The 27,749-nt window shown below is 47.4% G+C and overlaps 1 protein-coding gene across 2 annotated transcripts; it reads right to left on the minus strand.

Moving 5' to 3' along the window:
- Positions 1 to 10,727: 10,727 nt before the first annotated feature.
- Zg16b (zymogen granule protein 16B) lies at positions 10,728 to 27,089 on the minus strand. 2 transcript variants are annotated; one of them, XM_041676342.1, is made up of 5 exons: positions 27,025 to 27,089; positions 26,857 to 26,937; positions 26,549 to 26,651; positions 25,560 to 25,623; positions 10,728 to 11,078 (listed from the first exon to the last, which is right to left on the minus strand). In XM_041676342.1, the coding sequence occupies exons 2-5, from the start codon at positions 26,927 to 26,929 to the stop codon at positions 10,824 to 10,826; spliced, it is 495 nt and encodes a 164-aa protein (XP_041532276.1). In that variant the 5' UTR covers positions 26,930 to 26,937; positions 27,025 to 27,089; the 3' UTR covers positions 10,728 to 10,823. The 2 variants fall into 2 exon arrangements, with proteins under 2 accessions (XP_041532276.1, XP_041532275.1); XM_041676341.1 differs by lacking the exons at positions 25,560 to 25,623; positions 26,549 to 26,651; positions 26,857 to 26,937; positions 27,025 to 27,089 and adding exons at positions 12,168 to 12,270; positions 12,476 to 12,556; positions 12,644 to 12,720 and having other exon boundaries at positions 10,728 to 11,142.
- Between the last annotated feature and the right edge of the window lie 660 nt (positions 27,090 to 27,749).

The raw sequence follows: 27,749 nt of genomic DNA on the forward strand, positions 1-27,749 counted from the left end.
TCCCAGACATGTTCAGTACCCAGCATGGCTCTCCTGGATTACATCAAACAGGACCATCCCTCAGAAGGGTTTGCTGCTCATCTTTGGGCTGAGAATAATTTGGACCGCTCCCTATGGGAGCAAACGGCTCTGTGGTACTAACCCCTGGCCTTGGTTACTTCCAGAGCAGACTGACAGATGTCATCTAGAGTTGCTCGGGTGCAAGGGGCAACAGGAAAAAGTCCAACTGTTGTCCCAAGTTACCATACCCCTTCTTTCCAGGCTGAGTTTTCCATGGGGACAATCACTTAGCTCCCATTATTATCATAGCTACAGGACTCGAGGATGCCATTCGGTATGTTGAGACTCTCCGAATATACCAAGAGAGCTTGAAGTGACTTTGACCCTATCTGTTCCAAGAAACTATGCTATCCATTCTCAATATGTCAATCAAAGCAAAAAGTAATATTGAAAGCCAGAGAAAAGAGATGTAGTCAGTGTGGTCACATTGGGATGAGGAACAGAAGGAGGGCACCCCAACCCCCAAGTCCATCTTCAGGATCCTGCCATGAGTTTTAGGTCTAAATAGAGGGCAAGCTGTGTGCATAATCAAAGTGTTAGTCAGAGTTAGTCCTATCCATCAAAGACTATGTCTCATGAGTTATCAGAATGATGTGATGTGAAATTATTTTCTGGTAGGTAAGTTCTAACTCTGGCTAGCAGGAGGGTTTCAATCAGTCCATTTTCGCAGCCTGGGATTCCTAGGGTGCTATTAGGAGTAACCCAAGACAGCTCTTCTTCATGGCCCACTTGGTAGCAAACGATTCTGGCATGCAGTGTTTGAGGGAAGTCATGAGAGATCCATCCTAGTCAGCAAGCATCTCTGGAACACACTGAATAGAATGCTGTTTCCATTAGAAGGGGGCTGGCTGTCTTCGGGGTCAATTCTTTCAGTGGTCTCACAGCTGAAGGGAAGGCGTAGCCCCTCTCTCCAGAACTCTTCCCCACCTGCTTGTCGGATACAACACAATGCAACCTCTCTTCCTGATCCCGAAGTCATGCAATAATGAGAAAATATGACGAGAAAAGCAGTCATACAAAACTGTACACTCTAGATACTCTTGGAGCATCAGTCCCCTTGTGCTATTATCAAGGTTGAATGCTGTGTCTACAGCTCTAACAATTCCAGTCTCATCTGCTTTACATGACCTACAAAACCAGATTCAAACCAACCCAGACACCACCATGTGTTTTGGTAAGCAACCTCAGAATTAGCTCTACAGATTTCATAGTGGAAAGAGCTTAGACTTATTATAATCTTAGCACTAATCCTATTAGTCTCTAGACTTTGTGTGTTGTATTGCTGCCTCAACTCTCCCTTACAGCTGACCCACCCTCAGATGGTTCCGTGGCAGCCTAGCACTGGGCATCTGGATACCTTGATTGTACACTGAGGCCGGAAAGTAGACAGGAGTGAAGACAGTAGACCCCATCTCAGCACGAGGTAACCAGACTGACTCAACACCTCCTGAATGACTTTAGGGTCTCAACTCTCGAGGGGGAGATTATTTGATAGCTAGTGATATGTTGGCAGGAATGGAAGACATTTGGGCTGGACTCGGCTCTCATAGTCAACAGCTTGTAAAACCAACAGTTTATAAAACTGGAACTACAGGACCCTGGTCACACAAGTCCTATCTCTGGCCATGGGAGGAGCTGAGACATCTTGAACTCGTCAGAGCCTCATAGCTAGATAATTGTCTAGACCAGGCTTCGGGTACCCATTCCTGATTACTATACAAGGATATACCATCACCCTCCTAATGCCATCATCCACAAAGACCTGTCATCCATCCACACAGGAAAAAGCCCCTTGGGAAAGGCATTTTAGAAATCGTGTGGAGCCTGACCAAGACAACGATCCCTTAGACCATTGTCCACTCTTCAGCCCTCCGCTTTACACTGTAATAAGCCCTAGCTGCCTTCTCTCCAGGGTGCTCTGTGTGTCTTGTCTTAATTCTTTTGATGATCACAAGGGCCAAGGAGTCCAGCGTGCATTCTAACTCTGTTAGATCTCTGTACAGCTGTGTGTGCCTGTGGGTCTCTCTCTCTCTCTCTCTCTCTCTCTCTCTCTCTCTCTCTCTTTCCCTCCCTCCCTCCCCCCCCCTCTCTCTGATCGGTGGGTGGTTTGAGACAGGGCTTCTCTGTGTAGCCATGGGTGTCCTAGAACTTGCTCTGTAAGCCAGGCTGGCCTTGAACTCACAGAGTTGACGCACACCACCACTGTCTCGCTTGTGGGTCTCTTTTGTGTGAGTTCCTTGGTCTCATCACTGTTTTCCCAGCAGAAGCCAGAACTCTAGATTCCACTCACCAGCAGGCAATCCCTCATTTACTTCCTTCCTCTGTCACCAAAACTTCCAGGAGAAGCCGGATTCGGTCCAGAAAGCTCCAGAATTTTTTCCAGCCTGATGCTGACAATGCACAAAGATAGTCTGCTGTCTCCTCTTTTTCGGTTTTCCCTCCCCAGATGGAAATTGTGGAGGAGCGAGAAGATGGAAAGTGTGCTCATACAGTCTTTAAGCCCCGAGGCTTAATGTGGTCGACCAAGGAAGGCTCTCTGGTGCAGGTGTGGGGGTTGAGGGCACAGTAGCCAGGGTGGCTCTGGGTCCGGGAGAGATGGTGTAGCATCGCATCCACAGCTCTGGTAGCCAATGTCTGCACACCTGTTGAAGCAGTCTCTTACAAGTTGCTCTTGCTAAGAAGTGTCCTCACTTCTGTCCTCACATAAATTAAAAGCAAGATGAAAGTCTGACATCTCTGCTTTCATTTTATGCCCGTCACCTTGGCGTCTAGTCAAGTGGTACCCAGCTTTCTCCAAGGATACAGGAACAAGAGTAAGTGGGCCTCTTCTCCATTTTTACAGTGTCCCGTTGGTGGCAAAGCTCCTCAGGTTCTCTAGTCATCATCCTAAATGTGCAATCACCTTGGATTCCAGTGTTCTCTGAAGTTTTAGTCTCACTGGAATCCAAGAGAAGGGCTATGATGATGTTGCACCCTGCAACGTAATTTTCTCTGAGAACTAGTTTCTTCCTTCAAGCAATAAGAACTTCCCAGCACCTTGCAGCATACAGCTGAGGTAACAACAGGCAAGACCACACCTAGACCAGGGCTGCTCAGTTATGCATCCCTCTTGCCCTTTGTCTTCATTCTTATGTGTATGCATATATGTTTCATGTATGTTGTCCGTGCATACATGTGTGTGCCTGCAGAGGTCAGACAAAGGCATCAGGTACCCTCCTCTGTCACTCCTCTCCTTTATCCAGTGAGGCAGAGCCTGTCCTTGAACCTGGAGCTCCAGTTTGTCCAGCTAAATTGGCAGCCAATAAGTCCCAATTATCCGCCTGTGTCTGCCCCAATAGCACTGGGGTTGCAGACACTGTGAGACCATGCCCAGCTTGTTAAATTTGGGCTAGGATACAAACTCATTTCCTCGTGGTTGTACAGCAATCACTTTTAACCACTGACCCATCTCTCCAGTTCCCCATTTCTTCTCTATTTAAACCCCAAAACTCTTGTCAGTACCTTGAAGATGGAACTGGGGTCACAGATGTCATAAATATGCTAGGTCACCAGTACAAATATGTTTGTGTGTTTCCACAGTGTCAATATTTATTGAATAACAAAAAATTCACAAGGGACAGTGGCTTCATTGTCAGCAATTAGATGCCAGATGTCCATCTCTTTACATGAGGGAATTGTACCCTTTCCTTGGTCTCGTGTGTCTCATAAATTCTTGGGGCTGATTCTCCTGATATAATTTTAATATACTGTACTAGCTGGTTTTTTGTCAACTTGACACAAGCTGGAGTCATCAGAGGAAGGATCCTCAGTTGAGGAAATGCCTCCATGAGATCCAGCTGTAAGGCATTTTCTCATTTAGTGATTAGCTGGGTAAGGGCCAGGCCATGGTGGTTGGTGTCATCCCTGGGCTGCTGGTCCTGGGTTCTATAAGAAGGTAGGCTGAACAAGCTTGTAAGCAGCTCCCCTCCATGGCCTCTGCATCAGTTCCTGCCTCCGGGATCTTGCCCTGTTTGAGTTCCTGTCCTGACTTCTTTCAGTGATGAACAGCAATGCTGAAGTGTAAGCCTAATAAACCCTTTCCTCCCCAGCTTGCTTTTTTGCCATGGTCTTTCATCACAACAATAGAAACCTGAACTAAGACGCATACCAATGTGCTTCTACAGTCTCAATAAATGTATAGGCTGGTACCTTTCCTGCTTCCGTGAACAGGTCATTGGTAAGTCTCTGTACATGAGTGGCACCAGACACCAGACAGACAGAGGGCGCCATTCATGTGTAAGAGTCATCTTGTGTGCTCAGGTGTCAGAAGCTATTTTGACAACTACGAACTAATCAGGGAATCCTCTGCTGGCTAACTTTCCAAGTCCTGGAGGGTACTCTGTGGGCTTTGGGAAAGAAGAGCTATCGGCAGTTCTGCCCAACACTGGGTCCTGCATGCTAGAATACTGTGGTAATTTGAATAAGAATGGCCCCCATAGGCTCTTATATTTCAATTCTTAGTCATCAGGGAGCAGACCCACAGTGAGAAGGATTAGGAGGTGTGGCTTATTGGTGTGGGTGTGGCCTTGTTGGAGGAGGTGTGTCATTGAGGGAGGGAGCCTTGATGGATCAAGAGCCCACCCCAAGCCCAGGAGCTCTCTCTTCCTGCTGCCTGTGGATCCAGATGTAGAACTCTCAGCTACCTCTTCAGTACCATGTCTGCCTGAATGCCGTCATGCTCCCCACCATGATGATAATGGACTAACCCTCTGAAACTTTAAGCAAACCCCAACCAAATGCTTTATTTTATAAGAGTTGCTGTGGCCATGGTGTCTCTTCACAGCAATAGAACACTGACTAAGACTAATTCCTACATGCTAGGCAAGTTGTGCTCACTGGTGCAATAGTGGCGTAGGTTACAGGGCTAACCAATCGTCTTCTGATTAGATTTGAAGCCTGTTACATTGGAGGGACTTTATATTTGGTACTCTAAACTTGGTTAAAATCCCATGACTGAATATATCATAGTCTGTTGGGCGAACTTAACAGGTGTTTTGCTAAATGACACTGCTTTTATTTTATTTTATTTTGTTTTATTTTATTTTTAGACAAGGTCTTACTATGAAGTTCTCATTGACCATCAGCCAGCCTTGGACTCACAGAGATCTTCTTGCCTGTACATACTAAGTGCTGAGATTAAAGATGTATGCCACCATAACCAGGAAACTACCTTCTAAATATTTATGTTTATTTCCATAGATTTGTGTGCCTCTCAACCTTGGTCAGAGAAGTTTCTTTTTGCAATAGGCAAAATACTGGTCAAAATGCTAAGAACTTGTGGTTGTGCATGCTTGGTCACCTCCAGCCACCTCCTCCCCATCCAAGACTCAGACTCAGGGACCATCACAGCCACCTACAGCCACCTCCTCCCCATCCAAGACTCGGGGGCCATCACAGAAGAGCAGTACAGAGGAAGGGAAGAACTGTGAAGTACTGAATTGTAAACAGGATGTGATGGTTGCACAGACTAATTTACAGCAGCTGCGGTTGCCTGCACAAGATGTCTATAAGATCAAGCTAATCAACATTCCAGGGATAAGAGAGCAGCTCCCAGCACACCACCCCTAGCTGAAGAGCTATTGGCAGTTGGTAAAAGTTGAGGGAGAGTCATTTTTCTTTAGGAGTGTGGTCATTGGGAGGTTATGACTACAGCATAGAATCTGCCTGGAAAGCTGGGTCCAAGCTTGACTGTGCTGGCTTTTAACAGGTAAGATTTATACTTGTGGAAGAAAGAAGAAAAAAGCTGCTTGCAATAGAAGCTTAACGGAAGAATTGACAATAGTGAACAACAGCTTAATATGCTTAATATGTTTAAAAAGCAGGGTTGGAGTACATATACAGTGTTTTTGTAAGAGATTCAAAAGTACATACAAGTTTAAAACATGGGGGAGGGGTGGCTGGAGAGATAGCTCAGCGTTTAAGAGCATTGCCTGCTCTTCCAAAGGTCCTGAGTTCAATTCCCAGCAACCACATGGTGGCTCATAACCATCTGTAATGAGGTCTGGTGCCCTCCTCTGGCCTTCAGGCATACACACAGACAAAATATTATATATATAATAAATATTTTTAAAAAATTTAAAATTTGAGATTTATGTTTTCTTAGTCTGGAATCCACCGCCCCAATTCCTTTAACCTGTGGTGCCTAACCTCCCACCTTTTTATTACAAAAAAGGAGATGGGAATGTAATGATCTGTCTCTTTAAGAGACAAGCCACGACCACCCCCTCCCCCATGTGCTGAGGCAGGCAGGTCCTCCTTCTTGCTTGCACCCTTAGTCTCTCTCTCTTTTCCAACTCCCTCTTGGAGAGGCAGCTTCGGTCTCTCCTCTCTCTCTCTCTCTGCCTCTGCCTCTCCCTGCCTCTCTGTTCTTCTCCCTTTCTCCCTTCCCTTCCATAACTACTAAATAAATATCCAGCCTCATTCTGTATGGTGTGCCTATCTGTCTGTCTCTCGCCATCTGTCTATCGCCAGCCTCCACTGGGGACCAACCACCTTTGGAGACCTGCTGAGTGGTCTCATGCACCATCCCTGCCTGGGACTGGCTGCTCTTGGGACGCCCCTCCCACTGCCTGCCGCTGCTGGGGATCCCAAAGCAAGCTACTCGGGGATCTGCAGCAATTTTTAATAATCCATTACACCTGCCCTCTCAGATACCTGGTCAATGATACATGGTTCTTTGCTAGGATTTTGTGCCCAAAACACTGACCAATGGTTTCAGAAATCTTCTTACTCTGTGTTTGGTTGGAAGCATCACCCCAGCTCCCTAACACCCATTTATACAAAAAGTCCAGATTGTTTGCCTGGGGCTTCATCCCAGCTCCTGGAATAAGCCCCCTCCCCAGGGAAGGTCAAGACCACTCCCACAGGCTATTTAAACTGTGCCCCAGAAAATAAACACATTTTTTTCTCCCAGCAGTGTATAAACCTGACTTTTCCTATAGGGCAACCAGATACCTCCCCCATACCATGAAGCAATGGGGTGAAAACGATTCAGTCAGTCAAGTCCTTGTTCTCATAGCCAAAATCTACAAAAAAAAAAAAAATGGTCCCACACTGCCGGGGTCTGATGCCCCAACATAAACTATCTTTCCCTCCGGACTAGCATGAAGGCATGGGAATAATTGAGACACAATTCACACAGCAATATCGGAAGGGAGTCTTGGGGTTCATTCAAATCCTGAAGATCACTCAGTGTTTATTATCCAAACACCTTTTTCCCCCAAGGTAAACTGAGGTGTAACTTCATTAGCCTTCTGTTTCCAGGATAGCAGGACTAAAGTCATGTCCACAGCTCTGTCACTAGCTTGGAATTGACACCTCTTCTCAGGTGATCTACATAATAACAAAGCAAGGAGCAGCATATACTGAGCTCAGGAGACAGCATCTGAAGATGCTTTTAGCACCTCTGTTGCTATTGTGGCCTGAGAGTCTGGCTGCTGATACAATGATAAATATGTGGCCTGTATAAAATTACCCCACACCACACAAACCTTTATTGACAATACTCACTGATAAGAAAGGAGCCTCATTGTCTCAGTGTGTGGGTGTACCCCTCGCGGTCCTGAGTTCCTTGCTCGTGCTCCCTCTCCTTCTGCTCCTGATTTGGACCTTGAGATTTCTGTCTGGTGCTCCAATGTGGGTCTCTGTCTCTTTTCATCGCCTGATGAAAGTTAATATTCAGGAGGATGCCTATATGTTTTTCTTTGGGTTCTCTTTCTTATTTAGCTTCTCTAGGATCACTAATTATAGGCTCAATATCGGGAATTCACCAAGGCCAGCTGGCCTGGGTCTGAAAAAGCATGGGATAAAACCAGACTTGCTGAACATAGCGGACAATGAGGACTACTGAGAACTCAAGAACAATGGCAATGGGTTTTTGATCCTACTGCACGTACTGGCTTTGGGGGAGCCTAGGCAGTTTGGATGCTCACCTTACTAAACCTGGATGGAGGTGGACGGTCCTTGGACTTCCCACAAGTCAGGGAACCCTGATTGCTCTTCGAGCTGAAGAGGGACTTGATCGGGGGAGGGGGAGGGAAATGGGAGGCGGTGGCGGGGAGGAGGCAGAAATCCTTAATAAATAAATAAATTTTAAAAAAAAGAAAGGAGCCTCATCCAGGAGTCTGTATGTCTGCTCTAACAGCAGACTCAGGAAGGTGTGATCTACAGGTCTTCTGCTCTACTTAACAGGCTACTAATATTCTGTATCACCCTTCTCCTTGGTTTCAAACAACATAGGATCACAGCCCCGGAAATTAAGAGGAAAGAGCAGCAATTTGTAATCCCCAGCAAGGCAAGACTTCCTTTACTTCTTCAAACATTTTTTTCTAGTGTCTGCCTTTGAATTAGCTAATAAGATATCATTCAGATTGTGATAAATTACAGATTGTGGAAACTGTACAAGAATTATTTCCAGTAGTTTTTTGCATAAAATATTGCACAGCATGGGGCTATTTAACATTCCCTGTGGGAGAATCTTCCACTGATATCTCTTATCTGAATGAGAATTATTACAAGTAAGTACCGTGAAGATAAATTTATCCCTATCCTTTTCTTGTAGAGGTATAGTGAAGAAACAAGCTTTTAAATCAGTAACTGTAATAGGCCATTCTTTAGGTAACAGAAAAGGCAAAGGCATTCCAGGTTGTAGAGAGCCCATAGGCTGAATTACTTTATTTATGGCTCTCAGGTCTGTCACCATTCTCCATTTTCCAGATTTCTTTTTGATATTTATTTATTTATTATGTATACAATATTCTATCTGTGTGTATGCCTGCAGGCCAGAAGAGGGCACCAAACCCCATTACAGATGGTTGTGAGCCACCATGTGGCTGCTGGGAATTGAACTCAGGACCTTTGGAAGAGCAGGCAATGCTCTTAACCTCTGAGCCATCTCTCCAGCCCCCACCCCCAGATTACTTTTTAATACAAATACAGGAGAATTACAAGGGCTCACAGATTCATCAATATGTCTAGCATTTAGCTGCATCTGAACCAACTGATTTAAATAAAGCCTGTAGGTTCTCTAATGTCAAAGGCTACAGGCCAACCCAGACAGGTTTGTCAGTAGGGCTGTGGGTACCTCTGAGAGTTCAACAGCTATTGTGTCCTGTTTTTGTACAGCCTGGATAGTCTGTGACTATTTTTTAGAGTGTCTTATAATATTATTTCTAGAAACATGAATTGGTTTATGGTCTGCTTCTGAGATTGAAGGAATATTAGTGTGTCCATTGCTGTAACAAATCTCTCTTGCTCTCCATCTCCCCCGCCCCTTCTCTGTGTCTCTGCTCCGCTCCTGCTTCTCTCCAGTCCAGGTCTACTCTGCTGGCCAGGTTCAGCCTCTCTTTCTCTCTCTGCTCTGGACTCTTCCTGTTGCCTCCGGCTGTTCTCTCTTATGTTTGTAGTGAAAACTTCCCATTGACCAGACTATGAAGCAATCATGCCATCAGTTTATATGTCAGTCATGAATACCATTTGGGGGACTCTCAAATTACATCCAAGGGTTGTGAAAACCCTTCTCTATTGATAAATGAGATTACAGGTGCCTTACATGGAATTACAATATAACCAAACAAAGCCAGGAGTCACAAAATGTTTAATGCTTGTACTCTTACTGAAATTGCAGTTTCTGATAAGATTCCTAGGAAATATCAGGCTGTTTCGCTGATAAACTCTCTGCAGTCCAGGTCTTGTCTTCTGTTGTGCTATTGGTGAATTGCTTGTTCCTTAAAGACTGAGGTCAGCTGCAGTCTGAGTGGTTATTTGGAGTTACATGCCAAGGAAGCTAGGTCTTACTTGACAGTTTGTTTCTATTCTTTGTAACCTGGTTTTCCATTTGTCTTGAGATTTTGTTAAAGAGTTATCTCTACATTTGTGGCATGAGACCCAAGTGGATCTTCTTAGGCTACTTTGCCACACCAGGTGATATAAATTATCAGCACCCTTAGCAGCACTCTGGGCCCCTTTATTTGTGTCTATATCTGTGTGGTGTGCATGTGATGTATATGTCTGTGTGTGTGCACGAGAGTGAGGAAAAGCACACACTCACATATGCATACTTGCATGTGGAGGCCAGAGATTGACCTTGAGTGTCTTTCTCTGTTCCTCTCTGGCTTATTCGTGAGCCAAGATCTCTTCACTGAAGCCAGACCTTGCAGATTTGGCCAGACTAGCTGGCCACTGAGCACCGAGAATCAGCCTGTCTCTGCTCCTCCCCAACAGGTCCCATGGTTGTGGTTATATTTGGGTAGGTGCTGGGGAACCAAACCTGGGTTCTCATTTTTGCACAGCAAGCCCTTAATCCATTGAGCCATCCCCCCAGTTCCTCCAACCGCACCCTTTTTTTGATCCCTCAGTGCCAAAAAGCTTGGTGAGACAAATGTTTAGTGGCCTCCCTGAGGACCCCTGAACACCCAGAGAAGCCTGGAACAGTGTAGAGTCAGCAGAGGACAGCCGAGTGTGGACCACATACACAGAACAGGACACAGTGGTGGTGTCTGAGCTGACACGCAGAGACTATAGCCTAGGGTCATTGTAGGCAGAGCCTAATCCTTGCCTGACCTACTTCTACCCACCCTTCATTTCAGTTCACAGAGACTGCTCAGAACAAATCCCACCTGGACACAGAGTTCATGCAGATGTTGTATTCATTAGTGGGTTCAGTTTGGAAATCGGGGCGGGGGGGGGGTTGACACTGACCGCTTCAGCTTGTGTGGCCATGCGCCTTACTCTGTGCACGTCCCACTTGCACTCCCCCACACAAATTTGATGGCCCTTAACCCACCCCTCACATAAAAGCCACAGAAACCCTTGAGCACATGGTCAGCATTTTGAGGGTAATCGGAGAACTCATTGGGACCTTTGAGGGACCCAAAATACTGATCCCGTGGCCTGCTGGTGTACAGGACTATTTGCTGAATATAGGTTCTGTATGTGCCGAAGACCCAGAGGACGTGTTCATCATCGCTCAGAGTTAGCACCACAGGAGTCCCCTCGGCGTAGCCACTTACATCACCCCAGTTGTGATCATGCTCCACCTGGACACTAGGAGAGAGGACAAGCTTAGGACCCTCATCCAGACATGGCGTGACCTGCCTCCTGGTTCATGGTGCCCCTCCCCGCTCTCTTTTGACTTCTTGAGACACACAAACAAGTCCCTCACTTGGAAAGCCACCCTCAGACACTGTGGTCATTACTCAGCTTGCTGGGGACTCAGTCCCCCCACATGCACAGTGACATCACAAGCAGAGCAGAACCTGGTTACCTGCTCAGAAGACCTTCAGACAGAACAGCTACTGTCACGAGAAACTGACCTTGGCCAAGCTGGGAATTTCTCAATTTCGGTCACTTATAAGACAACAGCAGACCCAGAAGAACAGGTGCCTTCCGTGCTCTAGGGGACTTCACCAGCCCCGTCTACTGACTCCACTGGCATCCTCATCCTTCCGGCCTCAAGGAGGGTGAACCCCCACTATGAAAGGCCTACTTTGGGTTTTCTGCTTCCAGCATATCATGCCACTAATAATCAGTCATAGCTCCCCTCTGACCCTCAGCTCTTAGACTCTAGCCAGACAGCTTAGATTTTGCTTCAAGTGTGGGGACTCAGCACCTTGTGTGTTTGACTTGAGTAGGCAGGTGCATCTCCAACCTTGATCAACCAAGATGGGCTGATCAAATGGATTAAAAATGGAATCTATAATAACAAGACTGTAATCAAGAGAGATTTTTTGGGGACAGAGACAAGACAAAAGGTTTGTCTAGTGGATCCCTGACTATAAACATCAAATAGCTTTAACCAGTCACCAGGAGCCAAATGGGAACTCTGTGGGAAGACACCATTGATCAGTCACCCAACAGGGCTACGGAATAACTCAGTTTCTCTGCCTCTGTCCTCTGTGTGTGTGTGTCTCTCTCTCTCCATCCCACCTCTCTCTCTCTCTTTCTCTCTCTCTCTCTCTATCGCTCTCTCTCCCTCTCCCTCTAGACCATGTACTTATAGATGGGTTCCTGAAAGTGGAAGAATTGGGACAGGACACAGCAGGAGGGGACGTGACCCCGCCCATACTTACCCCATGATCATGTTATTCCGAACATACATGCGAACTCCTGTTAGGTTTTTTCCCTCAGGTATGGAAGTACAGAAAGGTGTGCCCGTTGTTGTGCCATGATAATCTGTGTGGACAGAAACCCAGCAAGGAGAAAGCCCACTCAGTCATGTGGAAGGCCTGTCTTACCACCCTTGAAGCCAGGGAGGTTGTCCTGCGACCTCATTTAGTCTGTGGCAAAGGCTGGGAAGTGTCCCGGGGCTCCGGGGTTGAGAAAGATGAGGTGGCCACCAGAGAGAGGAGCAGAGGTGCACACCCCACAGCTGGCTTACCATCTGCCGAAAAGGCTGGGGTCCCCAGCACAGCAAGGATCACCAACAGCAGCATGACCTCTGGCTGGAACATCTCAAGATCTGAGGGAAAGAGCAAAGACAACCTAACTCCTAGTCAGGGAACCAGCTGGACTTCGCCATGCCTGCCCCGGGAGCCAGGCGCCTTACCTGACTGGGAGAATCTGCCCAGGGTATCTCGTGCCTGGACCTCCTGCCCCTCCCCTTATATGCTCCTGGAGTCTCTTGGGCCCCTGTCCAGAAGGAAGCAGCCACAGGCCACCAGAGGGACAGGAAGGCGCTGGTGGGGGGCTCTTCCTGGGAGAGTTCTTAAAGCCATGTGGGGAGGCTCCCGGACATACTGTGTTTGCCGACTTGGCACTGCAGCTTACATCAACAGGGCTGGTGACAGTGACAGCCATTTATTCCTATTGTCACCTCTGGGTTCTCTCTCATGAGAACCCGAACCACAGATACATTTGGCATGTGCTCTACCCCTGAGCTTTTAAGGGTCTTCCGTTTCTGTGTTACTTGTATGTGCATGTAGATTCGGAGTTCATGCATGTGTGTGCACATGTCAGTGTACATCAGGTGTCTTCTTATTTTTCCCCTCCTTCTCCCTTTCCTCTTCCTCCTCTTCTTCCTCCTCCTCTTTTTTATTTCTTGAAGACAGGGTCTTTCTATCACCCAGGCTGGCCTGGACTAGGTTTGCCTCAGATATACAGAGATCTACCCCATCTCCCAAATGCTGATATTAAAAGCCTGAAATACTCCTATTTTTAATTTTAAACATTTTTATGTATATGGATCATTTTGCCTGCACAAATGTCTGTGTACCACTTTTATGTTCAGAGTGCTTGGAGGCCAGAAGAAGGTAGCAGAACCTCTGGAACTGGAGTTACAGACAGTTGTGTTAGTGCCAGAGTCCAGCCCAGCTCCTTGGGAAGAACAGCTGCTGAGCCACCTCTCCATCCAGGCCTTTATCCCTGCTTTTAGACCATCTTTATCTAATCCTAGAGCTCCCTGGTTTGGTTAGACTGGCTTGTCAACGGGCTCCTAGGATCCTCCTGCCTCCCCACTTTTTCTGTACTGGCATTACAACCATGCACGGCCACACCCAGTCTTTTTTTTTTTTTAAGACAGGGTCTTTAGGCTGGGCTCCAACTCCCAGAGATCGCCTGCCCCTGCCTCCCAAGTGCTGGGATCAAAGGGACGAGCCACCACTGCCCAGCTGCTTTGCTTAATCTTTAAAACATATTGTGAATTCAGAACTTTGAGAGAAATGTAAGCTGAGAAACAGCAAAAGTAGAGGAAGATAAACAAATATATGCATCACTGAATTGTGGTGTTCTCTCTCTCAAGGAGCCTGCACGCCTGTCCTGGTGCCGTGTACCATCGTCTTCCTATGCACTCTCTGCTTAAATACTTGCTAAGAAATTCTCTAATGTTGCTTTGCTCTGGTTCAAACAGAAGTTCTCTTATGGGGCATAGATAAGGTTCTGGATTTATGTAAGCAGAAGTCCCTAAACGGGAAGGGAAATCATCCAGCTGCTGTGGGTTTGTTGAGCGGTGTCTCCCTGCAGAGGCCCTTCTCTTGGATACTTCTGTAGCTATGGGTGAGCTGAGTTTGCCTTGATTGCTCTTCATCATCTCAGCCTCACTTCTCTGGCTTCTGTTTCTTTTGTTTCTCTTTTCCTTTGTTTTCTGACTAGGGACCCATCAAGTATTTAATACATGTCTCCAGCCATCAGCTAGGAAAACCCAAAGTCTCCATACACTTGTCTTGGGTCAGATAGAGGAGCACACAGCTTGCCTAGGAAGACATCGCTAAAGGAATGACCCAGGACATGTTCTGAGCTGCCCTCTGCATAGACAAGTGCAGGAGCCTTGCCTCGATTCTGTTCAGATGAACTGACTCTGGGGTGATCCCAGAGAAGCTAACCTGGTTAGGAGTTACATTTTCAGACCCAAGCATTTATTGGCCAACTAGTTGCTGAAGAGGACTCTTGTCTCTTTCTATTGGTGCTAAGGTTCTTCTGTCTGCCATCTCTCCCCCACTAAGCTACCTTACTGAATCTAAGTGTGGCATACACCTGCAGGAGCCCCTGGAGGCTGGAAGGGGGTGTCAGATCCCTGGAAATAGTGATAGGTGTTTGGGAGCTGCCATTTGTGTGCTGGGAACCAAACCCCAGTTCTCTGCAAGAGCAGTAAGCGCTCTTAACAGACCAACCATCTCTCCATTCCCCTCCCCAGCTGCCTTTAGAAAGCTTGTTAAGCGTCCTGGATAAGGGGTCAGTGTCTCTCTTGGCAAGGACTTGCAACCTTCCATGTCAGCCTCCAGCTTTTCCTCACGGGGACTCTCTGACTCTTACCCTGGTTCTAGATTCTAATGAACAATGCTTGGGAAAGCGGCCTTCAAAAAGTTTCAAAGCTGAAACGGATGAAGAGAATTTTTATGGTTTCTTTGTTACCCAGATGTTCAGTGCTTCTAAGCCTATCTTTAGAACTTTGACAAGAAGACATAACCTGACATCCTCAGAAGCCTGCAACACTCCTAGAGGAATCCTGCCGCCTAGCTGTGGGAATACCAGCACCAAGAAAATGCCTGTATAGGACAAATCAATGTTGTTTAGACCAGCAATGGGGAACCCAGAGTAAGGAGTACCTGAGGCCACGTGTATGGTGCAAGCCTTTGCTTCCAGATCTCCGGAGGCAGAGGGTCAGAGCTCTACGAGTTCAAGACCAGCCTGGTCTTCAGAGCGATCTCCAGGAAAGCCACAGCTCTATAAACAGACCCTGTCTAAAAAAACGCATTTCCCCAGCTTTTAAAGGGGAAACAGAATTAAGGTATATTTCATATCATACACGAATATTTTCTCCTTTTCTTTTAGGTGCACAGGTAACTAGAGAGACAACACAAAGCCAATCATTTATTCCTGACCCAGCCTTTAGGCCGAGTTTGACATATTTGGGGGGCAACTTTAAAACAGATGGTAACAAAGACTTTTATATACTTCTGCCTAATCATAGTGCAGGTTAAAAGGCGTGACTTAGAAACCAGCTTCTCTAAAACTGCAGCATGGGAGGTTTTCATTTTCTTTCATTTATTTTGGGGCACGAGGGATTAATATAAAGATCTGACTGTTCCAGCCCTCATCCCAGCCCTAATATACAGGTTTGTTTGTTTGTGTGTGTGTGTCTCTAGGACAGTTATTCAAGGTGCCTATAAAGCCAATTCCAGATAAAGCATAGCATTCAAGAGTTCAGTGTTGGACTTGAAGTGCAGCTCCATTGAGAGATGCCTGCCTGGCATGCACCTGGATTCAGTACCCAGAACTGTCTAACTTGGGCATGGTGTCACATTCCTGTAATCCAACAACTTGAGAGGCAGAGAATCAAGTATTGTATGAGACTTGTCCTAGGATGGCAGGAACAAATGTCTATTCATCCCAGATAGGAACCAATGACATAAAAGTTAGGACACCAGAGAGGTCGGCACATGATGGACACGTAGCCACATAGCCAGGAAGGAAGATTTAGAGAGAGAATAAGGAAGCCCCAAGAACTAGAAAATCCTACTTAGCTCTGGTCAGCACTCAGAAGAAAGCCCAAAGAGAAGAAAAAGAGAAAGTTACACCTTCTGAGGCAGGACTCAGAGAGGCAGGCTGCTCCAACAGAGCCTCATGGACGGCCCCCAGAGCACTGGCCAGAGGAGGGAATTCTGGAAACAAAATCACATCTCACTAAGGGAATAATTGTTCCTCCTACCTGTTTTATATAGCCTCAGGTGGACCAGCCTTCCTGAGGAGTGGTCCTTCGCTATGTGATTGGTTCACACAGCCGGATTAACTCTTGAGGAGCAGACAGGATGTCTCCATCCACAAGAGTATTCCATGGTTCACTGTAACCAGGGTAGGGTGTTCTTCACCTTCCTGAGAGTGCTATTAGGCTTTGGATGCCATCATCTGAATGAAAAACCTGTCCCATCGGGACAGCAGCCCTCTGGCAGGACTGTACGGCATTGAAAAAAAACACTAGCCCACCACAGCCTGTGCCCCTCACGCTCCCCCCTTCCCTCTGTCTGGATAAAAACTGTTAGGTTACATCCCTAAAGTCAGCCACCAAGGTCTATTCCCTTCTTTGGCCGCTTCCTCCTCCTGAGGCTGACTACTGAAGTCCAGTAATCAATAGTTCTCTTTGGCTCATTTAATTAGCACGCCCAATTAAAATGAAACACTTCATCCTAACATGGGTTTTCCCCTTCACCTTTATAAACCACAACTTGCCTCTGGGCCCATCTGTCTCCTCTCTATTCTGAGGCAGTCCTTGTCCCTCTGGGACAAATATCCCTGCCTCTCATCCCTTGTTCCCTTCCCATTAATATTGGTTCTCTGTGTCTCTTATGTCCACATCCTAGCCCATTTTAACATAGATCTCCCCTTTTCCTCCTCTTAAAAACTACACCTGCAGGGTCTTTTGCTACTGATTTTCTGCCTGAGTCAGAAAGCAGTCACTTTAACGTTCCTTCCCCACCGCCAACACTTAATAAAGACTCTCTCTGTGAGAACAGGTGCGTGCTATGACCCGCAGGAATATGCAGTCATTATTCAACCGTCATTTCATGAGGCCGACCCATCAGAACTCAGCATTCTGTCGGAGGATTAAACCAAGACGTAGGCATATTGGAGCTATTGCCTTGTGAATGAATTGGCTGCTTTCTGGCTGCAGATTTCTCCCATAACTTACTCCCAGCTGTTACAAATTTGGGATCTATTTCTCCCACAGTTCAGCAGTATTTGATCATTTATTGGGCACAATTTCGCCAATGCATTTGTGGCATATTTATTTATAAGATTCCCTAGCTATATGTGAAGACAGTCACACATTTAAAAAAAAACAATCCTCTTTCCCACAAGCAGTTACTTCGCCAATTTGATTTTAAGATAAACTGTTACGGAAAGAATATAATCTTATTGATTAAGACATGTAGCCAGCTGTAGAATTTGTTAAGGTAATAGTGCAAAGTACCCTAACTGCAGTACCAGGGACAATAATGAACTCTCTGCATGGGTTTCTTTGCCTCAGTTCTATGGCCTTTGTTCAGACCCTCAGAATTAGATGCCCTGACTGGCCAGGGTGGGCTACAAAATACAAGCTAACTTCATAGTCCCAAGGAAGAGTTACGAGCTTCTCTTTCTATGGTCCCGGGTTACATGCCGGACAGACAAATATATCTTCAGATTGAAAATGCTTTTAATGTCCCTGAGCCTTGGTGAGGGCTGAGTGGACTCCTGTGCCATGTGCCAGCCACTTGCACTCCTGCAGCAGCCTCTGAGGACACGTTTGTAAACAAACAAGTCTCCAGTCCCAGAAATCCTGGCTTTTATGGCCAATAATCACAGAATGCTTAAGATGTTTTATACACTCAAAGGTACAGGATATAACACACAGTTTCCTTATTGCTCTTACTAGTTTAGTCCTACAAGGCTACCTCTACACATAAGATAACAAAAGGAGTTCGCCTTCTGCAGCTGCACTGTGCAGCCCACTACTTGGGGAGTTAAGAAAATGCTCCTTCCTTCCTCTCTGGGCTTATTGCAGTAGGAGTTGTTGGAATAACTCCGTGTCTTCTCATTTACTTAAGAAATGGCATGTGACCTTCAGATGAATACCTGCAAGATTATGTGGGTCTTCATTGAGCTGGGTAGAACAAAGAGAGTTAGCAGAAGACGTAGCAGAAGCTGGAACAGAAGCTGGAAGAAATTAGCAAAAATGTAAAAGAATAAAGAATGCTGGAAAACGAAGAAGAAGGAGGAGGAGGAGGAGGAGGAGGAGGAGGAGGAGGAGGAGGAGAGAAAGGCCGGGCGGTGGTGGCGCACGCCTTTAATCCCAGCACTTGGGAGGCAGAGGCACGCGGATCTCTGTGAGTTCAAGGCCAGCCTGGTCTACAAGAGCTAGTTCCAGGACAGGAACCAAAAGCTACGGAGAAACCCTGTCTTGAAAATTCAAAAAAAAAAAAAAAAAAGAAGAAGAAGAAAAAGAATGGAGCAGAAAATTGAAGTTGGATTAGAATTGAGATAGAAAATTAGAGCTAAGAAATTATAGACAATTAGGACAGAAAAATTAAAATAGAGGCAGAAGAAAAAAAAAGAACAATAAAGAGACAAGCTGGGGGAAAGTCCCCTGTGAGCTGATTAATTTCATTACGCTTAGATATTTCCTGTTGACTCTAGCACATCAACTGAACATGAAGGAGTCTGGAGGGACTGGTACCCCCCAAAGACCACGCTTGCTGTGTAGGTGTGGTTTGCTACTAATCTGGGGTCTGGGTGGAACCCCCTCCCCCATGCATAGGTCTCCTTCAGCATCAAATAATAAACGCACACATTTTGTCATTGATAGAAGCAGCAAAGAGAAGCAAGCACCCTTGAGGAGTTCCCTTAATCTTTTGGGGACCTAGACACACATAAAACCAGATCCTTGGCTTCGATGCCCAAAATTATTTCAAGATAAGCCAGTAGGAAGCAGAGTTGGACTTTATTCAGAATAGAGAGCTGCCCAGGAGAGGAATAAGGCTCCTTGAGAACAAGGATGTGGCTTCTCTAAGAAGAGTCAAACTCAAATGTCTTGACATCAGCTGTCAAGTCCAAAGGAGACTCCAGGTCCCCAGACTCCAAATGACAGTCCAGAGAGCAGAAGGCTCAGCCTGAACTGTGGGAGGACTTCTGGTGGGTAGGTGAAAGCCAGCATGTCTAGGAACTTGTGAAGCTGGGTCCCCTCTACCAAAAAAAAGTCATTTCCCTTGTCTCTGGAAGAAGGGACAAATGGCTACGTGTGGTATCTATTATCATATCAAAGCTCACACTGGCCTCCAGGCTCCCTCTGTATCTCATTACCTGTTACACATTTCCCAGTCCGTGCTAGCGTCCTAGCCCCTCTCACCTCCTCCCCTACCCCAAAGTCCCCAGCTCATTGGCTTCCCTACTCCGGCTACTCATTCTCCTTAGAACCCTGCTGTTTCTGGGTATTTCACACTTATTCTCTCTTGCTCTCCATCTCCCGCCTTCTCCCTCTCTCTTGCTCTCTCTCTCCCCTCTCTCTCTCTCTGTCTCTCTCTCACGCGTGCACATTCTCCTCTCTCTGTCTCTCTCTGTGTATTTCTCTTCCCCATCCCCCCCCCCCCCCACCCCGTTCCGCTCCTGCTTCTCTGCAGTCCAGGTCTACTCTGCTGGCCAGGTACAGCCTCTCTTTCTCTCTCTGCTCTGGACTCTTCCTGTTGCCTCCGGCTGTTCTCTCTCATGTTTGTAGTGAAAACTTCCCATTGACCAGACTATGAAGCAATCATGCCATCAGTTTATATGTCAGTCATGAATACCATTTGGGGGACTCTCAAATTACATCCAAGGGTTGTGAAAACCCTTCTCTATTGATAAATGAGATTACAGGTGCCTTACATGGAATTACAATGTAACCAAACAAAGCCAGGAGTCACAAAATGTTTAATGCTTGTACTCTTACTGAAATTGCAGTTTCTGATGAGATTCCTAGGAAACATCAGGCTGTTTCGCTGATAAACTCTCTGCAGTCCAGGCCTTGTCTTCTGTTGTGTTATTGGTGAATTGCTTGTTCCTTAAAGACTGAGGTCAGCTGCAGTCTGAGTGGTTATTTGGAGTTACATGCCAAGGAAGCTCAGGTCTTGTTCTGCAGTTTGTTTCTATTCTTTGTAACCTGGTTTGCCGTTTGTCTTGAGATTTTGTTGAACAGTAATCTCTAGATTATGAGAGCCAAGTGGATTGTCTCAGGCTACTTTGCCACACCAAGTGACATAAATTACCTACTATCTAAGGTTTGCACACCTGTGCCACACCAAGTGACATAAATTACCTACTATCTAAGTTTGCACACCTGTAGGATGGTACATTCGTTAGGAACAAAGATTACAATTCTTATATTAGGTGTGACATCAAACTTTGGAATCCTAGCACTGGGAGATGGTGGAAGGAAGCCTTGTTCAAAGGCATCTTCTTTTGCTACACCCAAGTTAAAGGTCAGTCTAGATTGCATGAGATCCTGTTTCAAAACTGCCTAACCTGGCCAGGCAGGGTTCTCTAGGAGGCAGAGGCAGGAGGATCTCTATTGGTCTGAGGCGAGCCAGAAGTACATACTAGCGATCTGTCTCAAAATAACATGTCTCAAAATAACAGGAACAACAAAAGAAGATTAAGATCCTTTGAGTTGGTTTGATTTTTGCCTTTTTGAGAGAAGGCCAATGTGACGTTGCCGGTGATGCAGGGTCCAAGTCCCTGGTTATATCACACACATTCAGAAGAAACCAGCCGTATATTCTTCTGAAGCAATCTAGGCCTGTGAGAAAAGAAGGTTCCATATGTCCCCTTGACCCACCTTTGGTGACCTTCAATATTACAGCTGCTGTTTCTCCAGAGATGCCAGGAAGACGTGCTACCTCCCTGTGGCCCCTGGATCCTCTAGATCAGTAGTTCTCAACCTGTGGGTCTTGACCACCGGAAAACACATTTTTCTGATGGTCTTAGAAGCTGAGACACCTCTCAGTAGCAAAATGGCAGCTATGAAATAACAACAAAAATAAATTTACAGTCTGGGGTTCCAAGACCATCGCAAACATGTGTTTTCCCATGGTCGCCTGCACTGCTGTTGTTCACCTTGGTTCTCCTCAGCAGTCCCTCCTGGACAGCCCAGGATGGGTCACAATGCCTGGGGTGCGGCCTCAGCTTAGCTGCAGTCCAGGTCTAAAGATGCAGGGCTTGCCTGAGAACTCTCCTCCTGCCTCGTCTTCTGCTTCACCTTCCGCAGAGGTTCAGGGTAGGAAGGTGAACACCTGCTTCTTCTCCATGGAGGCTAAGAGCAGGGATTGGGGTACGGAGAGTCAGAGCATCCTTGTCTTCATGGGCACCCCAAGCACAGTGGAGCAGTGAGAGAACCCTGGCTCCTGGCCTTCCTTCCCCAGGACACATTCACCTCCCGTGGCCCTGAGGGAATGCTCTGGCCTTATGCCCTCATCTTCACCCAGCACTCCCTTGTTAGCCTCTGCTTCCCCAGCCTGACCTGGGAGAGCCCACTCAGGGCTGGAATGCCCAGCTGGGTTAAGGGTGGAGCCCATCCTCAGGAGAGGGACTTCCAGTTCAGAAAAGCTCACAGAGGCTAAGGGTCCCTCCTCCAGGTAGTTCTGGAGACCAGGGGGCCCCTTGGCAGTTACAGATGACTGACAGGAGGTGCGATGTCCTGTCTGTCCTAGTGGCACAAGACCATGTGCTTCGCTCTCTGTCTCGGGCCCTTTGCTCTCCTCAGGAAAAGCGATGGACTTCTGTAGGGGCTGGATCTCGACTGTCTTCACCAGGCTCTGCCTCCAGGGTTCTATGGCTCTACTAAGACGCCCTGAGGGTCGTGTTGCCAAGGGAGTGAATAAAAGGACAGTATGCTGTGGGGAGGGGCCGACAAGAGGGCTCAGCACTCAAGAGCACTTGCTGGGTTTGTAGAGGACCAGAATTCATATAAATAAAGACAAAACTGTGCCGTGATGGAGCTCCCCTTTAATCCCAGCACTCGGGAGGCAGAGGCAGGTGGATCTCTGTGAGTTCGAGTCCCACCTGGTCTACAGAGCAAGTTCCAGGACAGCCAGGGCTACAAAAAGAAACCCTATCTGGAAAAACCTAAATAAAAAACTAAAAATAAATAAATAAATAATGGGTATATAGTTCAATAGAGTGTTTTCCTAAATCCAGTCTTGAGAAGTGCAGGTGGTGGTCATCATCATCATCATCATCAAGGACTGGGAGAGTTAGCTCAACATGTAAAGACATGAAGGCGCCTGTCACCAAACAAAGCGTTCGGTCCCTGGGATCTGCATGGTAGAGAAAAAAAAACTCTTGCAAGCTGTTTTTTGACATCCACACTCACGCCATGTACACTTGTACCTACACACACACACACACACACACACACACACACACACAATTAAAAAGGCATGATGGTTCAGGGAGAGTTCACAGTCATCTCTGCTACATAGTTTGTTCAGGGCTAACCAGGGCAACACGAAATTGCCTTTAAAAATTAAGGAACTAACTCACTAAAGGGGAGGGGAGGGGAGGAGAGAGAGAGAGATCTTTAGGAAGCAGAGGGGGAAGGGGCTGTCCTCAAAGGGCAGAGAAGGGAAGGAGCCACTGGTCCCTGAAACATCAAAGAGGGGAATCTCTGGTGAAGTGTGCTCTGGGAACCAGGACAGAGCGCAGCTTCCAGGAAGGAACAGGTACTCCTTTATGTGAGTATGCTGGCTCCACCTCACCCCAGCACCCAACTGCAGTTCCGTGCACATTGCAGCGCCCCCTGCCGAGCACCTGGTAGAAACTCGCAGGAGCTGTGGCAGCGGAATGGCCAGCGCCCTGCATGGGGGTGGGCACAACCCCGTGCCACCTGCCCTGTGTGCCCAGCTCTGACGCTAGCCCACCTTCGGTGCAACTATCTGTAATGGGATCTGATTCCCTCTTCTGATTTGCACGTGGACAGATCACTCATGTACGGAAAATACTGGAATAAATAAATCTTTTTTTTTAAGACTAGGTAAAGTCAAATTACTTACAAAGGAAGAAGAGGAGGGGGAGGAAGAGGAGGAGGAGGAGGAGGAGGAGGAGGAGGAGGAGGAGAAGAAGAAGAAGAAGAAGAAGAAGAAGAAGAAGAAGAAGAAGACAGTCACTTTTGAGGCTGCATGCTCCTATTCCTGATCCAGCTGTCTTGTCTCTTGGAGAGGCACTGCAAGACACGTGCCTGCCCCAAGGAAGGGTGAGGAGAGGAGCCCCCACTTAGCACGGAATCTGAATTTCTTTCTTACCAAACCAGGAGATAAACAATGGATAGAACCCCAGAAAGGTGGATCACCGAGGTCCTGTGGGAGAGCCACAACCAAGCCCAGTGGCTTGCATTCCCCTCTGCACAGCTAAGGACAGCTACCCATGCACACTTTCCAAATGCTTAACCCTTGCTGGTCTGAAACCCACTGTAGAGAGGAGGCTGGTGTCAAACTCACAGAGATTTGCCTGCCCCTCCCTGGAGTGTTGGCTTTAAAGATGTGTACACTGTGTATTGCAATTTTTTTAAGTTATAGAAGTTTTTCAGCATGGAGCTATAGCTCAGTGACAGCTGTAGCATGTTGAAATCCCAGGTCTGATGTCCAATCGTACAAAGATAATTAAAATAGCTAAATGTAAGAGAAAAAAATGCTAGTTTGTGTCTCAAACAGCAATGAGGATTGTTTATTAAATCTTTAATTTTTTGTTTTGTGATTTTTGTGGATTTTTTTTCTTTTTTTGTTTTGTTTGTTTGATTGATTGTTTTTGTTCTTTGGGAGGTGGAGTCCAGATATTATGTAGCCCAGGCTGTCTTCATATTCAGTGTGTAGCACAGGATGACCTTGAATTTCCTGATCTGCCCACCTCCACCTCTAAGTGATTACAGGCACAAACCATCACCCTTGATTGTATGTGACCTTAGGGACGGAGCCGAGGCTTCAAGCTATGAAGGCTCTTTACCAACTGAGCTGTACCTCCAACCTACTTGTGAAGACTTTGCCTTACTTTGGGGTCAGGATTCAGACTTCCCAGCTGAACCTCAATGCTGCTATTACTACTGCATGATGCAGGACAAATTTCTTTGCTTCTGTGCCTCAGTTACCTCATTGAGGCAGGCTTAACACTGTCCCTCTATGTAGCCCTGGCTGTCCTGGAACTCACTCTGTAGACCAGGCTGGCCTCAAACTCACAGAGATCTGCCTGTCTCTGCCTCGCGATTTTTGGGATTACAGGTGTGTGCCACCACAGCCAGCTAATTCTTCCTTTGCAAGTGTGTCTGTGTGAATGTGAAAACCAGCTCAGATCCCATTGCCTCCAGAAGATTCCCCGAGGCTCTCTGCCTGCTTCCCCTCCGCAGGTGCTTTCACGCACCCACCTGTACATAGTCCAGTAATGCAGGAACCTGCAATCACCATGAGTTTCTGCATTGACCATTATGGGCAAGCAACCCCTCAGAGCCACTCTGGGCCCCTTTCTGTGTGCCTATATCTGTGTGGTGTGCATGTGATGTATATGTTTGTGTGTGTGCACAAGTGTGAGGAAAGGCACACACTTATATATGCGTACGTGCATGTGGAGGCCTGAGATTGACCTTGAGTGTCTTTCTCTGTTCCTCTCTGGCTTATTCATGAGCCAAGATCTCTTCACTGAAGCCAGACCTTGCAGATTTGGCCAGACTAGCTGGCCACTGAGCACCGAGGATTGGCCTGTCTCCGCTCCTCCCCAACAGGTCCCATGGCTGTGATTATATTTGGGTAGGTGCTGGGGAACCAAACCTGGGTTCTCATTTTTGCACAGCAAGCCCTTAATCCATTGAGCCATCCCCCCAGTTCCTCCAACCGCACCCTTTTTTTGATCCCTCAGTGCCAAAAAGCTTGGTGAGACAAATGTTTAGTGGCCTCCCTGAGGACCCCTGAACACCCAGAGAAGCCTGGAACAGTGTAGAGTCAGCAGAGGACAGCCGAGTGTGGACCACATACACAGAACAGGACACAGTGGTGGTGTCTGAGCTGACACGCAGAGACTATAGCCTAGGGTCATTGTAGGCAGAGCCTAATCCTTGCCTGACCTACTTCTACCCACCCTTCATTTCAGTTCACAGAGACTGCTCAGAACAAATCCCACCTGGACACAGAGTTCATGCAGATGTTGTATTTATTAGTGGGTTCAGTTTGGAAGTCTGGAGGGGGGTGATGTGACACAGACCGCTTCAGCTTGCGTGGCCATGCACCTTACTCTGTGCATGTCCCACTTTTACTCCCCCACACAAATTTGATGGCCCTTAACCCACCCCTCACATAAAAGCCACAGAAACCCTTGAGCACATGGTCAGCATTTTGAGGGTAATCGGAGAACTCATTGGGACCTTTGAGGGACCCAAAATACTGATCCCGTGGCCTGCTGGTGTACAGGACTATTTGCTGAATATAGGTTCTGTATGTGCCGAAGACCCAGAGGACGTGTTCATCATCGCTCAGAGTTAGCACCACAGGAGTCCCCTCGGCGTAGCCATTTACCACGTCCTGGTTCCCATCATGCTCCACCTGGATACTAGGAGAGAGGACAAGCTTAGGACCCTCATCCAGACATGGTGTGACCTGCCTCCCGGTCCATGGCACCCCTCCCCACTCTTTTCTGACTTCTTGAGACACACAAGTCCCTCACTTGGAAAGCCACTCTCAGACACTGTGGTCCTTACTCAGCCTGCTGGGGACTCAGTCCCCCCACATGCACAGTGACATCACAAGCAGAGCAGAACCTGGTTACCTGCTCAGAAGACCTTCAGACGGAGCAGCTACTGTCATGAGAAGCTGACCTTGGCCAAACTGGAAATTTCTCAATTTTGGTCACTTATAAATTTCAGTCACTTATAAGACAACAGCATACCCAGAAGAACAGGTGCCTTCCGTGCTCTAGGGGACTTCACCAGCCCCGTCTACTGACTCCACCGGCATCCTCATCCTTCTTGTCATTCCAGAGCTTTCTCAGCCCTGTTCACACGCTGTCTTCAGCTTGTCTGACTTGTCCCATCTCCATCTCTCATCCTCTAAGCACAAAGCAGAAATCTACTCTAGCCTCAAGGAGGGTGGACCCCACTATGAAAGGCCTCAAGGAGGGTGGACCCCATTATGAAAGGCCTCAAGGAGGGTGGACCCCACTATGAAAGGCCTGACTCTGGGGTTTCTGCTTCCAGCAAATCATGCCACTAATAATCAGTCAGAGCTCCCCTCTGACCCTCAGCTCTTAAACTAGCGTGACGGGTAGATTTTGCTATCAATTGTGTGGATTCAGGAGACTTTCCTATTGACTTGAGTAGGCAGATGCATCTCCAACCTTCTTTGATCAACCCAAGAGACAGCAATAGGACTTTACAAACAGATTCAGTAAGATAGGACTGTGTTCAGGACAGATTCCTGAAACTGGAAGAATTGGGACAGGACACAGCAGGAGGGGACGTGACCCCGCCCATACTTACCCCATGATCACGCTATTCCGAACATACATGCGAACTGCTGTCAAGTTTTTTCCCTCAGGCATGGAAGTACAGAAAGGTGTGCCCGTTGTTGTGCCATGATAATCTGTGTGGACAGAAACCCAGCAAGGAGAAAGCCCACTCAGTCATGTGGAAGGCCTGTCTTACCACCCTTGAAGCCAGGGAGGTTGTCCTGCGACCTCATTTAGTCTGTGGCAAAGGCTGGGAAGTGTCCCGGGGCTCCGGGGTTGAGAAAGATGAGGTGGCCACCAGAGAGAGGAGCAGAGGTGCACACCCCACAGCTGGTTTACCATTTGCCGAAAAGGCTGGGGTCCCCAGCACGGCAAGGATCACCAACAGCAGCATGACCTCTGGCTGGAACATCTCAAGATCTGAGGGAAAGAGCAAAGACAACCTAACTCCTAGTCAGGGAACCAGCTGGACTTCGCCATGCCTGCCCCGGGAGCCAGGCGCCTTACCTGACTGGGAGAATCTGCCCAGGGTATCTCGTGCCTGGACCTCCTGCCCCTCCCCTTATATGCTCCTGGAGTCTCTTGGGCCCCTGTCCAGAAGGAAGCAGCCACAGGCCACCAGAGGGACAGGAAGGCGCTGGTGGGGGGCTCTTCCTGGGAGAGTTCTCAAAGCCATGTGGGGAGGCTCCCGGACATACTGTGTTTGCCGACTTGGCACTGCAGCTTACATCAACAGGGCTGGTGACAGTGACAGCCATTTATTCCTATTGTCACCTCTGGGTTCTCTCTCATGAGAGCCTGGTCAGAACCTGGCATTACAAGTGGGGGAGGTTTGCTGGGAGCCCTTCCCCAGCTCTGCCAGGCAGGTTTCAACCAGCTCTGCTAAAGTAACAACTGGCCTCAGAAAGTCTACAGAGCAGGCCCAGGCCTCCATAAGCCTAGGCAGCCCCAGGTCTGTCAGAGTTTCCAGAGCCCCTACAAGCTCCTGATGACCTCAGAGAGTCAGGGACCACAATCATGCTCCTGCCCTGCTTAAGGAACAAGGGGCACTTAGTTAATGTCTGTTTGGCCTGTCACTCAGGTGTTCAAGGTAGTCTCACTGGATAGACTGGATTTAGGGACAGGAAGGGTGAACAGATGCTGAGGGACTCAGAGGTTGTGGGGTTAGAAAGACACACAAGACTTAACAGAAGCCACAATTAGAGGCAGAGACTGAGGGGAGGGTGAACTCT

The sequence above is a fragment of the Microtus oregoni genome, unplaced genomic scaffold (genome assembly GCF_018167655.1).
Source record: "Microtus oregoni isolate MIOR12 unplaced genomic scaffold, Mior012 000027F_ref0000203, whole genome shotgun sequence".
NCBI lineage: Eukaryota > Metazoa > Chordata > Mammalia > Rodentia > Cricetidae > Microtus > Microtus oregoni.

Bases quoted from the DNA above. Each gene is read 5' to 3' on its own strand.
- Zg16b (XM_041676342.1), bottom strand. From the start codon at position 26,929: ATGTTCCAGCCAGAGGTCATGCTGCTGTTGGTGATCCTTGCCGTGCTG. The intron at 26,652-26,856 runs GTAAACCAGCTG...CTGTCCACACAG, and splicing joins CCCAGCCTTTTCGGCAAATG to ATTATCATGGCACAACAACG. The intron at 25,624-26,548 runs GTAAGTATGGGC...CCTCTCTCCTAG, and splicing joins CGGAATAGCGTGATCATGGG to TATCCAGGTGGAGCATGATG.